The 16,301-nt window shown below is 38.0% G+C and overlaps 1 protein-coding gene across 2 annotated transcripts in view; it reads right to left on the bottom strand.

The window, feature by feature from the left end:
- The window catches only part of ZNF804A (zinc finger protein 804A), a 150,885-nt gene that overhangs the window by 25,145 nt on the left and 109,439 nt on the right, over window positions 1–16,301 (bottom strand). For both annotated transcript variants that reach the window (XM_074910595.1, XM_074910596.1), the window contains one exon: window positions 10,241–10,384. In XM_074910595.1, coding sequence (XP_074766696.1) covers window positions 10,241–10,384 — 144 coding nt within the window. The remainder of the gene's footprint in view (window positions 1–10,240; window positions 10,385–16,301) is intronic.

The following is a 16,301-nucleotide window of genomic DNA, read 5'->3' as shown; positions in this document are numbered from 1 at the left end:
AAAGAGAGTGAAAACAACTAAGGATGCGTTTGATAAGCATTACTTTAATGTTTCATTCACTTATTTAACTTTTTTGATTTGTCCCATTTATGAGTTCGTTTTCAGATTAATAGAGCCTTTCATTTTTTATCACACCTAGTGACAGCAATGTCTCATACCATGCCTTTTGTTCATGAGCCAAAGACTACTGATAACGTTATGTATCCTTAAACAAGTGCCCTGCTGTTGCAATGCTCACTGTAACCATCGTGCCTCCACGAAAGCAGCCTTTGGCTTTGCTTGCAGCCAGGAGAGAGACAACAGTAACAGTAAGGGAGGAAGATGCACAGAGGTGAGGAGGAGAAGACCTATCCTTAAGGGAGTCTGCAGCAATGATCCCTAACCTCTGGTACCATTGTAACCCTTCTCTTCCATGCTATCGCTGTGAGTCTCTTGCTTTGTTTCTCTAGCTAACATTACAAGCAATTTTTAGGCATATATATCTCTCTGTGGTTATAAATCATGTAACACTATGAGATCCTGTACCAGATGTGAACATACAGATGCCACTGCAAGCAAGCACTTAATAGCTATACAAAAACATAAAAAAAAAAAAAGGTGGCTAAAATAAATAAAAATCAGGGCAAAGGTTTTAATAGATTTTTTTAAATTTTCTTGAATTTCAGTGCTAGAAAAGGGAAGGTGGGTTACAGATGAAGAGTTAACTTTTTGTATTCTCTCTTGATATCATTAGGTATATCAAGACTGTATATCAAGACAACAGCAGTAAGTCATATCAGAGAAACCAGGCATTTAAAAGTAGTAGCATTAATTGTGAACTAACTTGGACTAATATTATTTATATTACCGTATACCATGGGTTCCTCATCAGTTCTAATTCAAGACGAGATGCAACATACTGTTGGAACAGACAAGTCAAGGAAAGAGAAGGATGCCTGCAACAGGGAGGCACAGGCATATAGACTGCTTGTATTTATACTGTCTTCTGCAGATTGAATGTCTTAAAAAAAGAAAATAAATCATTCAACCAAAAGACATCAATGCTTTCAGTCATTTTATGTTGAACCACTACTCTTCTGCCACACTTGGAGAATTCAGAAGAAACTGAGAGGGCCTTTACAGAATAATTCAGGTTTGTCACAAGGTTGTTTGTCGTGAACAAGCACAGGTGAAAGCACAGTGAGAAACTAGGAGGTATGACTGGAATAATGGTGTATGCTAACCTTGATCATAAAGAAAAAGGATCAGCTGGATCCAAAATACAAAGAGGACTGAAGGCAGGGGCATACTTGTAGCTTTCCTTTCCACTGACTCTTGGATTCTTCTTAAATGAGGGCCACTGCCAGTCTGCCAGCAGAGGTCAAAACAGACTGTATTCCTGTTCACCTAACCTGTCACTTCAGATGATCACAGAGCCCTTATTTAATTCTCTTATTTCAGTCATTTGCAGTGTGAGGGCGGGGAAAGTTAAAATTAGAGTCATTCAGACCTTTACTGGACAGCCGTAGTTGTAGCACTAATTAAAAAACAAACCGAAACAAAAGCCAACCAATTAATCACTGCATCTCAAACCCAAAAAGCCAACCACAAACACAGAAGAGGCTCTGCAGCTAAATTGTTCCAAGACTGCATCGACTGCATGTGGAAAAAAGATTAAAAACCCGAGTTAATATTTTAGACTTTGCTGAACGCTCCTAGAGCGGTTTAGGTACTTGAAGACATTTCTGTATAAGCTGCGACTGAGCTGGAATTAAAATATGCAGAACAATAGTAATTACTGTTTCTAGAGTAGCATTAGTCTGCTTAAAGAAGCCACAGTGCTAGTTGTCTGCTCCAAGCATACAACCTTTCTTTAGATGTGCCATAAGTTAAGCCCTGGCTCTGTGGAGGTACCGCACGCAGCCGTGCAGACTGAGCAGGAACGATCCCTCGAGGGAAACCCACAAGCACTTCCACATAGTTTGTTTGTCTCATCACATCTTGTCACAAAAGGCAATGCTGATTGCAACGCTATGTTTCGTCAACAGTTCAGATGTACCATTAAAAAAAGAACAAGCTTCTTCTGAAATTAATGAAGGATTGATTTTGCACAGATCAGCAAAGACTGCGATAATGACCCTGAGATTTACTGTGGCTTGTACTGAAAAGGCTGCGCAGTTCTTCCCAATGACAAATGAACTCTCACATGTAAACCAGCATGCACAAGCTATAGGGCATAAAATACAATCCTAGCATAGCTCCTAAGGAAAAAAAAACCATCCTGAAACTTTTTTTTTTTTGTTAGCAAATAGGAAACTATAAGGTGCTTTTTGCACCATCAGACTGGGAGTACTAACTATTCACGTGCACCACTTAATTGTTTTAGCAAATTAAATCATGTTAACATCATAAAAAATGATTCACCTTGAGAGGTCAGCATTTAGTATATTGCTAGCAACATATTAGTTTTTCCTTCACTTAAGAAAATTTAAAACTTCATTGCAAATACCATTTTTCTCTATGATCACTGACAGCTCAAAAGCTTGGAGTAACAAAATGTGTTTCGTATTATTCATTACTTACACTTAATCTATACGCTACTTGGTTACTTTCAGGACAGCAGTGGAATTGCATTTGAAATTTCTGAAAATTACAGAAAAGGTATTCTGTTGATTGGTTTGAAATTTGAAGCCATAGTAACACTTAAATTAACTTCGGGAGATTGATTCTGTTAAAGAAAGAATGAAAATAAAAAATAATATTTTTCTTCCAGATAAGTGCTTAGCTGATCTATAGCCTAATAGAACAAAGTGATAGGTAAACTATGATCTGATCTCCAAGTTTGTGTAACACAAGTTTTTAATCACTTCTCCCCATCAAAGCACTGTATGCCAAAAGATTCATTACAATATGCATGATGACTCAGGAATCATGTACTACACCACTATATTATTACCTATCTTCAAATCGTAATTATTGTGTCCATTCTTATCCTAGTGCTGAATGGAAAAAGGTGTTTACTTTTGCAACTGATTGCAAAACAGCAGAAACCTGAGAAATGCTGATACAGTAAAGCAAAGTTTAAAATTAACCTCAAGTTCAGTTAAGTTACATGCAGAAAATTTCACCAACTGATTTAAAAGACAAAGCTGAACTGAAATTTATGAGTACGTTTTTAAATAAAAGAGTGAACCACACAACAGTAGAAATGCATGTCAGGGAGAAAAACATGCAGGATATATGCAGTAAGCCAGGTTTCTTTTTGTCCCTTATTCCGCTGTCCCTCTTTGTACTGGCATTGTATTCCTCCCCTCCCTCCCTCCCTCCCCATCCTGAAATAACTTGGAAAATAATAACTGAGCAATGGATAGTTGAACTAAATTTGTATTTTTTTTGTACGGAAATATAACATTAGTTATCAGACTGATCTGGATATTGAAAAGGACAGAAAGAAGATGGCTGCAATAATTCCAAACAGAAAAACAAATCAAAGAACTGTGGATAAGTACCACATTTCTAAACTGAGGAAGGGTTGTTACTGGGCAAGTCTACTCCTGTGTTAAGGAACCGGCTCCTCGTGGAATCAAGAGTGTCAGTGCATGGGGTTAATATACTGTTTACAGGCTATTAGTGGGACAGATAGGGTATATACTTCTCTACTGTAATTATACTTGTTCTAAAAACACTTTTTCAGAAAAAGTAAGTAAATTAGTTAATAAAACATTATTACAGAACAGATTTTCCCAAACATGGAAAAACACAAAATGTAATACAGTATCTTTTCTGTCATAATTACTAAGGCAGGAATGAAGTGATACGTCTTTTTTTGGTAATGAGGAAACAGAATGTTCATTCACAATAAAACTGGATTTGCAGTAATAATATTTTACTTAAGAATACCTTCATCTAACCTGTCAGTACAAGTTTTGAGCTAAAGAGTGCCTAAATACTTTGTTACACTGATACCAATCAAGAAGCCAATTTCTGGGATTAAGTTTTACAGGTAAAATAAAAACTGGAAGAAAAATAGATACTTTCTCCTTTCATCCAGTAAACAGTGTGTGAAGTTTCTCCCTAAATATACTGAAATAATAATGAAGAACAGAACTTGACTATTCAATTTTAAATACAGTCTGTAAAGCAGAATAAAAGCTACTTCTTTGTAGCCTTCCTATGCAGACGCATTACTAACAGAGCAGCAAAACACTTCCCAAGTGGCTTTGTGCCCTAATGCAATGGGACTGTGTTTCTGCTTTTCCTGAAGCCTTCCAGTTCCCATTACTTATCTCCCTGCACTTCACTCTGTCTACACTAAAACTGAGCCTAAACCACCCACCCAGGGGTGTCAGAGGCGACCCCAGAAGAAGCACTCTTGGTAGCCTACCATCCAGAAACATGTTCCCTGTTGGAAACTTCTCTCTGGCATTTGCTCTGGACACATCCTTATACTGCAAACGAGCAGAGATCCTCACTCTGTTTCCTCCCGCCTTCTTGGCCCAATGTGGTCCTATCATGCTGGCAATTTCGCCTTTCTCTTCAGAGTGACCACAAAAGGTTTTTGGCTGTGGTTTTTTTAAAGGAGTTGAGAAAGGACACAAGTCTATTCCAATACTCTGCTTTAATGCCACCAGCAGAGGGGAGCTATAATACGCCTGGTAATGACCCTTATTAGCATTACTGCTTAAAACTTAAAAGGTGTTTTTTTACTAAAAAAAAAAACAAACCCCTATCTGACCACAAAAGACCCTTAAATAATGCAAAATACATGAATAAAAAATATTGAAATACAGTGATAGAGTAGTGTGTGTTTGGAAGAGGAGAGGGTAATCTTGTGGTTGTACATTCATTACAAATATACATATGTATACAAACACACAGCTGAACATTTGTTTGTGTTCCCTTAATATTTAAAAAAGCTACAAAGATGACTACCTTTTCCCAAGGAATAAAAAGAAATATAGGAAGAGATGCCAAGTTACATTCTGGGAAAGAAATAATAACAGTAAGAAAGAGCTGCGCAAGATCAATTCAAACAAAAATGTTTAAATCCTCATCTATGCTTACTTATCGGTTGCCTCCTCTGTCACACAAGACACCACGGGCTTGGCACCAAGACATCCGTACGGGCGTTTTTCTGATCCAAGATCAGCCTAGGTGGTGCTTGAAGAAGTGATTTATTTTATCACTCTCAGGGATTTTCATGGCCATAAATTCTCACCATGGCTGCCTTGTCTATTTTGTCATCTTAAACATCCCTCTTGGCTGGACTCAGTGTGCAGCAGGGTACAGCAAAATGCAATGCCATTTCAGGCTGCCTTGAGCTATACCAGGGCTGCTGACCAGTGGAAGGGGACAGGACCCAGCTGAGAACAGCCTACCTCAGCCTGTGCCTCCATGTTTCACCAGAAAGAGCCTGGCAAAGCTGGACATACATCACGAAATGAGTGCTGCCTTGCTCTGCATTGCTCCTTGTGATCTCCTTCTCCTATTATCAGATAGCCAAGTCCAGGTTTTCCACACAGGGGCTACATTTAAAAATTTAGAAGCAGAGTTTTAATATTCTTATTTTATGAAATCTCTTATTGGTGGACATCCCCAAAACTCTGACCCACTATATATCACATTTGTTTTGCCTATGAAGCAAATCTTCAGGACAGTTTTGAAGCTCTTAAGGTTTTATCCTGTACTACAATAAAGCTCTTTATTGACAAACTGCTGTAGAAGATGATACTTTTTTTCCGAATCATTATTTCTACATTTCCAAGGTGGTATACAACATGTTGTTTCTTAGTATGATTCCAATAGCTTCAGGGGAACCCAACCTGTAAAAAGCAGACCTGAAAAATACAATATAAAATACTCCCCACTAAATAGATAATGTCTTTCATTTTGTAATTCTCCCAGTATGTGTTGCATTTCCCTTCAAACAGACATAAATGCTTTGGCTACGCCAGGAGCTGCAGATGGGCTGTGAGCAGACCCACCGCAGTGCCCTGAGCTGACCTACTTGTGGCCAGCCCATGCACAGTGGTGCACCCTCTGCAGATGCCAGCCAAGTAGAAGAGATGGGATCTTTTTTTTTTAAGAGGGAATAATTCTACTGTGACTTTTTAAAAAAAAGCTGTAATGATGACTACAAGGATTTGCTGCTTTGTTTTTAAATCGCAGAGTCAAACAACTGAAAACATTCTGTTATCTTTGTTGAGAATACTGACATGTTGAAATGTGCTATACTGCTTTTCCTTTATACCTTACATGCTCCATATCTCATAGGAGGTATACCTTTAGTAAAATCACATCTCTATTATTATTGTTGTGCCTAACCACACCCTTCTACTTTTGAATTTTTTTTCTTCACCCATATTCCTTGAAATATTTATTCAAACACATAAAGATGTTAAAAGTTTGGACTTCTGATTGGCTACAGATTGATGTTTGGCATTGATCTCCTAACAAATCTGCAAAGAAGAAAAACATGTAGCAAGGAGAAAAATGTAGACAGGAGAAATCCATGTTTGTAATAGGGAAAGAAGATACCTACTAATTTAGTCTTTCTGCACAATTTGTGTTTTAGTGCTTCTATACAATTTAAAATACATTTTTAGAGCAGTGAGATCATTTTAATCCAGGGAGACACAGTTTGAGAACTGACCTCTGATTCCGTGGCCAAAAATTTCTACTTATAATTTACATAATTAATTGTATTTGCATATCTAGATACAAATACATTAGGGCTATTAATTTTATTTTTCATCATAGCTTTTTTGTTGTTGTTGCTTGATATTTGGGAGAGCACTCCTGGGATAGGAAACAGCACCAAGCTCGGGTGAGCTACTGTAATATTAGGTGATTAATCAGAAGTTCTGGGATGGAGAGGAAAACTTTCAAATATAGTAATAAAACCACTTAGTTCTTGTAGTGACAAAAGTCTCTTGAGGAATGACTGATGTAGGGGACCCTAGCTGTGTGATCCAGCCTTCTTCACTGACAAGACTAAACAACTCACCGACTCTGAACAGCTACGAGACAAAAGTCATTCAGAGCCTTAGACTTAATGCTCAGCCACATTTATCAAAGCCGCAGTGTTTCGAGGAACACAGGCAGGATTTTTTTCACCCTGCATGAACACAGCACTTCAGAGATATCCTCATGTGCTTCCAAATACTTAAGAAATGATGCATAAAATTATACAGATGTTTTTAAAGTCCTGGCATGGGTCTCAAAAGCTGCATTCCGTGATTTTAGACCATTATCATCAAAGAGCAATTCTCTCATTACTGTATTAAATAATAGTGATTCTGTCTTAGTTACACTTCTCTCTGTTTTGAGGCCAGAACATTTTTTTTAAGGACACCTGCATTGTATTTTGAGGTCTTTCTCTCTTTTTTTTTTTTTTTTTTGCCTAGCAAAGCAAACAAAAGAGTTCATTTTTCTCCATTATCACTGACTGCTTGCAAGTTGCTTTTCCAGTAGTATTTCATAAAGGGCACAGATAGTGCTTTCCAAACCATATTGTCAAAGCTAAGAACAAGAAAACACTAAGAGAGGCAGTGGAGATCTTGAGACACTGGTCTGAACTCCTTCACATCGTAGGAAATGGAATTAGCTTTGCCCTGTTTCTACCCTGTCTTTCTGGTTGGGTCAGAAGGACCTTGTATTATCTCAAAGCAGGTGTTAAGCAGCTGCAAGACACAATAAATCAAAACACAACCAACCCCTAGCAGTACAAGCCACCCCATCCAACGGAGGAAAATCATAAAATTATGAAATCTTCTATTTTTAAATCCTGTAAATTTTCTGTGCTAGCAACCTTTGAATTGATGGAAAGAAAAAGATAATCTTCTACAATAAAACTGAGGTACAGGAGCAGTTATGAACATTTTCTCTGACAAGCCATCCCATGGCTTGAATAGTGTGATATTAAGAGCGCTCAATTAGGAGTAAATACGGCTTTTCAGAACAGCTGAGATGAACTCAGGTTTAGGCAGAGCTTTCATCCATTTGATCATATAGAAACCACTGTCAGGTGCTGGGATCAGTGAAACTGAACTGGCTGCATATGCTCTACAACTGTTCTTGGATCATGGGAAACTTTTTCTTGTAAGTGCTTCCCCTTACCTGTCTGTCCATTATTAGTAGAAAGGTATGATAGAAGGGAAAAAGTTAGAGAAAAATATGATGCAAAATTCAAAGACATGACCTATTCCTCTCAGCCCTACTGAACTGCTGGAAAACTTCTTCAATTCAGGTAGGAAGTTCCAAGACAAAGGCAAAGCATTCAACAGTGGTACCTGCTAATTTCTCTAGCAGGCTATAGTAAAATTAGGTTACTCAAAAAAAGCACATGGCATGAAGACAATTGAGCAAATCTGAGAGAGCCTTCACTGCAGCATATGCTGCCTTCCCCCTTTTTTCATCCAAAATATGGGAAGAGGAATGGTTTTTCTGTATAACACCAGAGACCACCACCAAAGACACTTCAGAAGTGTTAAACTTGACTTCACATTTTAATCTCAGGAATCAACACTCTCATTTGCCAGTAATATTACAGAAAATTACTACTTTGCCCCCAAAAAGCATCCATACAATTTTTTCTACCGGAAAACTAGAAACTTTTGTCTGATTTCCTACCAGGGAGATTAAAGTTGTGGAGGTTTTACGGAGAAAGAGGATGGCTTCCTGTGTTCCACCAAACACATCCACAAAGCCACATGCAAAGACACACAGGTCCCTACACTAAAGATGGAGAGGTAAGATCTGCCATGCTCCATCAGACACTGGTGCAGTGTCCGCTATCTCCTTTCCAAAGCTCTCAGAAAACAAGAATAACTATGTGAACCACTGGAAACAAGTCCCTGTTCAGTCTTACACCTGGCATCAGTTTAAAAATCAATTTTCCATCAATACTTAATAGAGGAACAAACACTGCAGCCTTCAGGTTCTCATTATTTCAAAGTGCTTCAGAGCACTTAAAAATAAATAAATAAAAATCCTAAGAGTTCAAGTGAGGAAGACTTTTCCAATCACTTCTTTTTTCCTGCCTTCCATTGATGAGGTGCTGCTGTGTAAACATAACATTTGAAGAATCAATCCCAGCTGTATTTTAACTAAAAATATTTGCAAATCATAATAAATATCTGTAGGGTGCAATAAAACTACCAGTTAATTTCTTATCTAATACATCTTTCCCTCCAGCATCTCATAGACTGTTATTGCAGCAGAGGTCCACATCTCTGTAGTTCTCAAAACTAAATCTAACACTCACGATGACAGTGTAAATTACAGGCTAAATAAAAATACCAGTGAGAGAGAAAGGGAAGTGTTTCAGGGAGAAGGGCTGAAGAAAAGCAAATCATTGGCTTCACCCCAAGCAGAATTACAGGACAAAGGGAGATTCAATTAGAATGAAAAATAATCAATCCAGATCCACAACTATATGATTCCACCAGATTTTAAAAAAAAAGAGTACAGACTAATTACCAGCTAAGTGGACCGAGCAGAAATTTCCTGTACAGTTATTACATATCTTTACATTACCATGACATCTTTCTTCAGTGGAGTCAAGATGCATTGTATTTTCCTCTGTATTACGTAGTCCTGACTGCTCTGGAGGCCAGGTCGATGCAGTGAGATGCACTGCCTCTCCTGTTATGTGGAAGCACTGCCTTTATCTTTACCAGAGTAAGACGCACCACAACTTGGAGGTGCGCTGATAAAATGTGGTGGTAAAAATGTAAATACCAGTGTTTTAAAACTAACACATATCTTACTGTGAACTGAGCCAAAAACTTTTCATTACCACTGTTGTTTTATATTTAATGCATTTAAGTAAACTCATAGCCCGTTTGAGAACTGTATCTGCACTAAAAGAGGGTTTACCAAAGAGTATGTCAAGTTTCTTAAGCACATCTGTTGCAAAAAAAGGCTTCCCAGTAAGTCTTCTCTTAGGTATACCACAGTCTTTATTTATGTGCAAAATTAAATTGATAACAAGGAAATTGCACATTTACATTTTTAGTCATATTTTTCAGCATTCCCTGTTCCTCTCCCCACTGTTCACATGTCCCTTTCTTTCCATCTCAGAATTTCTGACTGTAAAATCTTCATGTTAAGATTTGTTTCTGAGAAAAAAGTGTATTTTGCTTACCAGAACCTGAAATTTGGACACAACTCAACTGTGATTTCCAAGCCCGCCTGAAGGACATCTTACTCCATTATTCTACCTGAAATTAGGTTGAAGTAGTGAGCAGATTTCTCTTACCTGTTTGTGAGCATGATCATAAGAGTTAATGTGATTGTCAAACTCCTGGTGTTTATAGTACTGCTTGTCACAGAGTTCACAGTAGAAGTTGGCTTTAAGATCTTCCAGGGCTTTTGCTATCGTGTTTTTCTTTTCAGCATAATCCTAGAGGGGGGCGGGAAAAAGTAATTTTAGTTTTGTCTTTGATGCAGCAAATGGATTTTCTGCTCTGCAGTTAATCATATTTGTAAACATTTACACACCTCCGTAACTAAAAGCCTTCACATATTTGCTGTGTTACACTGCACATATTTACTGTATCTGCTGCGAGGCTGAAGATCTGCACACATCAATTTGCTATACAGTTTCCAGCTCCCCTTAGGGGCTCTGTCAGAGGCTAGCAGGATTTCCCCAGGTTGTGACTAAATACAAATATTTGTCATGCTGGAGGCTATTTTTGAGTTAATTTTGATATAAGACTCACTACTCCAAAGATCTACTAGGCAACATACTGAAGCAGAATAAGCATGAACATACAAACATTTGTAATTTAGTTGCCAGCTTTTACAACAAAGTGTGCTTATTAAAAAGAAAACAATATCACAGAAACCCTGCTGGGTCCTTTTTGAATACGTGTACACATGAAAACATGAGGAATATGTTTCACAGCTGAGACGTAATGAGTATCTTCCATAGCTTTGTTATTTATCATTCAACATTAGAAGGACAAGCGCTTATCTCCATTTACCATACATTAGAAAAAGTATTACAAGCAACCTTATAATTCATGAGCAAATTACAGAATCACAGAATCGTCTAGGTTGGAAAGGACCTTGAAGATCATCCAGCCCAACCATTAACCTAACACTGACAGTTCACAACTACACCAGATCCCTCAGCGCTATGTCAGCCCAACTCTCAAACACCTCCAGGGATGGGGACTCCACCACCTCCCTGGGCAGCCCATTCCAACGCCTAACAGCCCATTCTGCAAAGAAATGCTTCCTAATATCCAGTCTAAACCTTCCCTGGCACAACTTGAGGCCATTCCCTCTTGTCCTGTCACTTGTTACTTGGTTCAAGAGACTCATGCCCAGCTCTCTGCACCCTCCCTTCAGGGAGCTGTAGAGGGCGATGAGGTCTCCCCTCAGCCTCCTCTTCTCCAGACTAAACCCCCCCAGTTCCCTCAGCCGCTCCCCGTACGACCTGTGCTCCAGACCCTGCACCAGCTCCGTTGCCCTTCTCTGGACACGCTCGAGTCACTCAATGTCCTTTTTGTAGTGAGGGGCCCAAAACTGAACCCAGTCATCGAGGTGCGGCCTCACCAGTGCCGAGTACAGGGGTCAGATCCCTTCCCTGTCCCTGCTGGCCACGCTGGTGCTGACACAAGCCAGGATGCCATTGGCCTTCTTGGCCACCTGGGCACACTGCTGGCTCTTGTTCAGCTGGCTGTCAATCAACACCCCCAGGTCCCTCTCTGAGTGGCAGCTCTCCAGCCACTCCTCCCCAAGCCTGTAGCGCTGCTGGGGGTTGTTGTGGCCCAAGGGCAGCCCCCGGCATTTGCCCTTATTGAAACTCCTCCAGGTGGGCTCAGCCCATGGCTCCAGCCTGTCCAGGTCTCTCTGCAGAGCCTCCCTACCCTCGAGCAGATCAACACTCCCACCCAACTTGGTGTCATCTGCAAACTGACTGAGGGTGCACTCGATCCCCTCATCCAGATCATCAATAAACATGTTAATTATATACAAGTAATATTTATTAATTTCTGAAATACACTGATGATAACATGGCTTGCTCTGAAATAGGAAGAAATCGTCTGTCATCTGAAATTAGTTTAATACCAGTTAAACACTGAACATGTATAACTTCAGTGTAATGACTTCTGCTTTTGGCAAGTCTGTCTGGGATAGAATCACACCCTGAAATCCCAAATGTGGCAAGTATTGTTTAAGAAATTTGTTGTTTGATTTGTTTCACAAAATTTCACCATTGTAAACTCTTTGGAATGGACCCTGAATTCCCCTTGTTTCTGTCTTCTTCCTTGTTCAGTCAGATTAAGATACAATATGAGCTCATAATCAGAACACTCAAAACAGTTAGTTCTGGAAAAATAAAACAAACTTGCTTGTGGTTTGCACAGCTTAGGACTTCCAATACCTTTGGGGAGTTTAAAATTGAAAATTTGTTTTTATCACATAATATTTTCATGACAATGGTATTTATTAATAAAAGAGAGGAATAATAGTCATACAATTAGAATCATATCCATAAAGTACTTATTTAAAAATAGTACTTTAAATATAATTCAGTATGACCAGACAGCAAGCAAACACCATTGATTCACACCCAAACTGAGGTACTCCCTCATCAAAATTTTGTCCATTAAAAGAATTGAGAAAGTCACTTCAGAACGGTGCTTTGAATATTGGCTGACACATGAGGAATTCACACATTTCTAAAACGATATTTCATAAAATCTGTTTCATTTAAAACCAGAGTGAGTAGCATTTTCTTTTAAGAAATAGCAGTATTTTACACTTTGAAATACATTTATGCTGTATGGAAACCTAGCCTGGAAACTCTGCACTTAGTTCTTGTTATCAACTAGAAAGAAACTATAGGTTTTGAGCCACTTCCATAATTACCAAGATGCCTATGTTTAGGAAAGCAGTGGAGACAGCATATCGAGACCCTAAGGAGATACACTCCCTTGAAACACTTTAAAAGTAATTCTCATAGTCTACAAAGGGATGCCACCTAATTTTGCTTTATTAAAACACAAGAAAGAGAATTCTGGATTTGGGGGAATTATCAGAACTCTGAAATATTAGATATGACATCTGTGAAGGATAAGAGCAAACCTGATGGATTCTAAGGCAAGATCAGTGAATTGAATAATAATGTTTCTTTATATAAAGATCTCACAAGAAGTTGTTGATTAACCCTCAAGCCAGATGTTGCAAGACTTACTAACATAGCATAATACCTTGAATAAAATTACATAACTTCATTGATGTTGCTCTTGATGGTTTTTTAATAATATACTCATTATATTGCAGAATGTAACCTGAATGCAATTACATTTGACATCCCAATGCATCCTAATGGAGCAGAGACACTGGAACCCCAGGAACAACTTTACTGTAAAGTAAATAGTAAGAGTAATAAAATCTCATCATGTTCTTGGGGTTTCTACTACTGAATTCCTTCATGTAGAGTTCTTTCAGGGGTAGGGTTAACTTTACATTACAATATGACATGAAAGTTTCAGAGACAAGTAAAGAATGCCATCACAACATATAAATTAGACGCAAGTAAGTAGATGGAATATAGTAATGGAGTTCGATCATGCATGGTGGGGGGAGGGAAAATGAGGACTTCTAAATTACAAGATTGAGATCTTTAAAAATTAGAACTATTTGACCTTAGGAACATATGAATGACTGTATGGGATAAGGTCAACTTTCTGAACCTCCTAAAAATTTTATTCTGTACAACTAAGGAAACTGACCCTTAACTAAGGACCCTTCCCTTTCGTTTGCTTTGAAGCTGCATTCTGCTACTTTTATTTGTTCTCATATTTGGAAGAGGTAACAAAGAGGTATCCCATTTTTTACTCCCTTTGTCTGGGCCATTTATAATTATATACAACCCCTACCACACTGTCTCTCAGGTATGTGTATCTCCGAATGACATAGTTCTAGTTTATTCAGGCATTCCTTATACCAAGGTCACTCTTCACCTTTGCTTGTTCTTTTCAGTCACCAAAAGACGACATGATAACACAATATACTGTGATGCCATACATTACTTACATTAATGTTCTCTATTTTCTTCCCTATTCCTTTTTGTAGTAAATCTTAACATATGAATTTTTAAAAATCACCATAGAACATTAAGCCAACATTTTTTTAGAACTCCTTTATCATCTATACATTCTTTGCTGCTGTATAGTATTTTGGTAGCAGGGCATGCTTTTGTCCTTCGTGGAGGGTGCTCAGAAGATCTCCCGTGGCTGTGGGATCCCCCACAGTGCGTCAGGATTGAGGATAAATTGCTGTTGCTGGTTGGCATCGGGAGGTGAGGAAAGTCCGATTTCAAGAATGAACAGGGAATGGAAACAGGAGAATACAGGCTGCTGGTTCTTTGCCTACTAGGCTACTTCTATTGATTTTGCAAGGAGTGCTACCTTGGAAGGGGAGGTTTTTGTGAACTCTATCGATTTTGATGAACTGCCCAAAAATGACAGTAAAAAATTTACATTCCCTGAACCTTGATAGTACTGGGCAATGGATTGCAGAAAGAAATGACCTGCAAACTTACTGGAGCGAAATATTCCTGCAGTAAAGTAGCAGCCAAAAAACTCACTTAAACTGGTTAAATATGATCAAGCTTAGTCTCAATTTCATCAAGATTTGCAAACCATCCTGGAAGTTTTAAAAGAACTTTGAATTATGATTCAGCTTGGTAATGAAACTCAGAACTGAGCATCACTTAGTTTCATTATTTTTTTCCTGAAAGGGTTATTATCTGAAAGCCTACAGCTATAATTCACTGTAGCTATTTTTCATAATTTATACGAAAGATCTCTAATAAGTGATCACATCTATCAGCTGGTTTTATTTCTCTAAATCCATCTTCTCCATCCTCCAAAGCCTTAAGCCTGGGCAAATGCTACTGCAAATGTCTGATAAATTGGATTAAGAGCGGGCTTCATCCACAGAGGGGTTACCTGTAACTACCTAGACTGGACCTTCAGCTCCCATTAAATGGGAGAAAAGAAGAAAAGCTACAGAAACACTAAACACTTTACGTAGATAACTTTAGAGAGTTGAATGGATTCCTCAATCTAGTGGATATTTTTATGGAGTGCACTTCAGGCTTATACTTCTATTGTCTGCAGAAAGGTCAGCTAGAAAAAAAAAGTAAGAGTGTGAAATTATAATACATCATCTACTCCATGGTGATTCCAGTGTGAATATTCTTACTTTATAATAAATGCGAGCTCCTTTTATTGCAGTAAGCTATTCTGCATTTACTGTAGACTTAAAAGGGTCAGGCCTGCAGTCACTGCAAAGTAAAATGTATTACAGAAATAAACCCCTTCTTCAGTATAATTTACTGGTATAGTCATCCCAGAGAGGATTAGACTGCTCTGGTCTGATCCTCTGGATTAGACCACATTAGACCTGACAGATGTCCCAGTATAACCTTGTTTCACAAAAAATATTAAAAGCATTTTTTTCTGTTCCAATAACTAAAATAATAATAATAAAATTGTATTTTGAACATTGTCAAAAAACTTAAGCTAGTACTCTTGATTTGGCAAAACTACTCTATATATTAGCTGTATTTATATGAAAGAATCTGCCTAAAAATACACTTTACCAAGAAACAAAAACAAAAAACCAAAACAAAACGAAAAATCAAGGGAAAAATCTGACATAGCTTAAGAGCACACTTCTTTGTAGTCAATTAACTGCGATACCCGTGGACAAAATTAACAATTAATTCCTTAATTTCTGGTGTATTTACTATGTAGTATAAAGGCAGCATGATGAAGCAGATTTCACTCAATAAAATGAACATTTTACTAACAAATCCTCTGCTATCAATCTCGGTATTACTTGGTACATATATTTTTTTTTTAATATCTTCGCATATCACTTTTTTTCTCATGTAACAAGTCTGTATATCATTCACTGATGCCACTGAATGAATAAATAAAATATAGAATACATTAATAATATTAATGCACTCCTAGTACCAAAACTAATTATTTATAAGGCTCTTGTCCTTACCAAGGTGGTGAGACCAAAGCAGAAGACAATTAGATGCATTGATCAAATTACTGATCTTAACAAATTCATTTCCAAGCAGCATATAGTCAGTTTCAGTCCCATACCAAGTTTACAAGGAGACTGTCTGGGAAAATGAATACCAAGAATATTGTCAGATCTTTTCTGTTACCTTACCTGAAACTTTCCCATTAGCTGTAAGATGTGATAGTGACCTAAAACTCACAAGGCCATGAACATCAGATGCTATTTCCTTGATTTCTTGCTCTCTTCTGACATTCTCC

This window comes from Athene noctua, chromosome 7, assembly GCF_965140245.1.
Source record: "Athene noctua chromosome 7, bAthNoc1.hap1.1, whole genome shotgun sequence".
Lineage (NCBI taxonomy): Eukaryota > Metazoa > Chordata > Aves > Strigiformes > Strigidae > Athene > Athene noctua.
The sequence above is the reverse complement of the archived record's forward strand: the minus strand, read 5'-3'. Positions and strand labels throughout refer to the sequence as shown.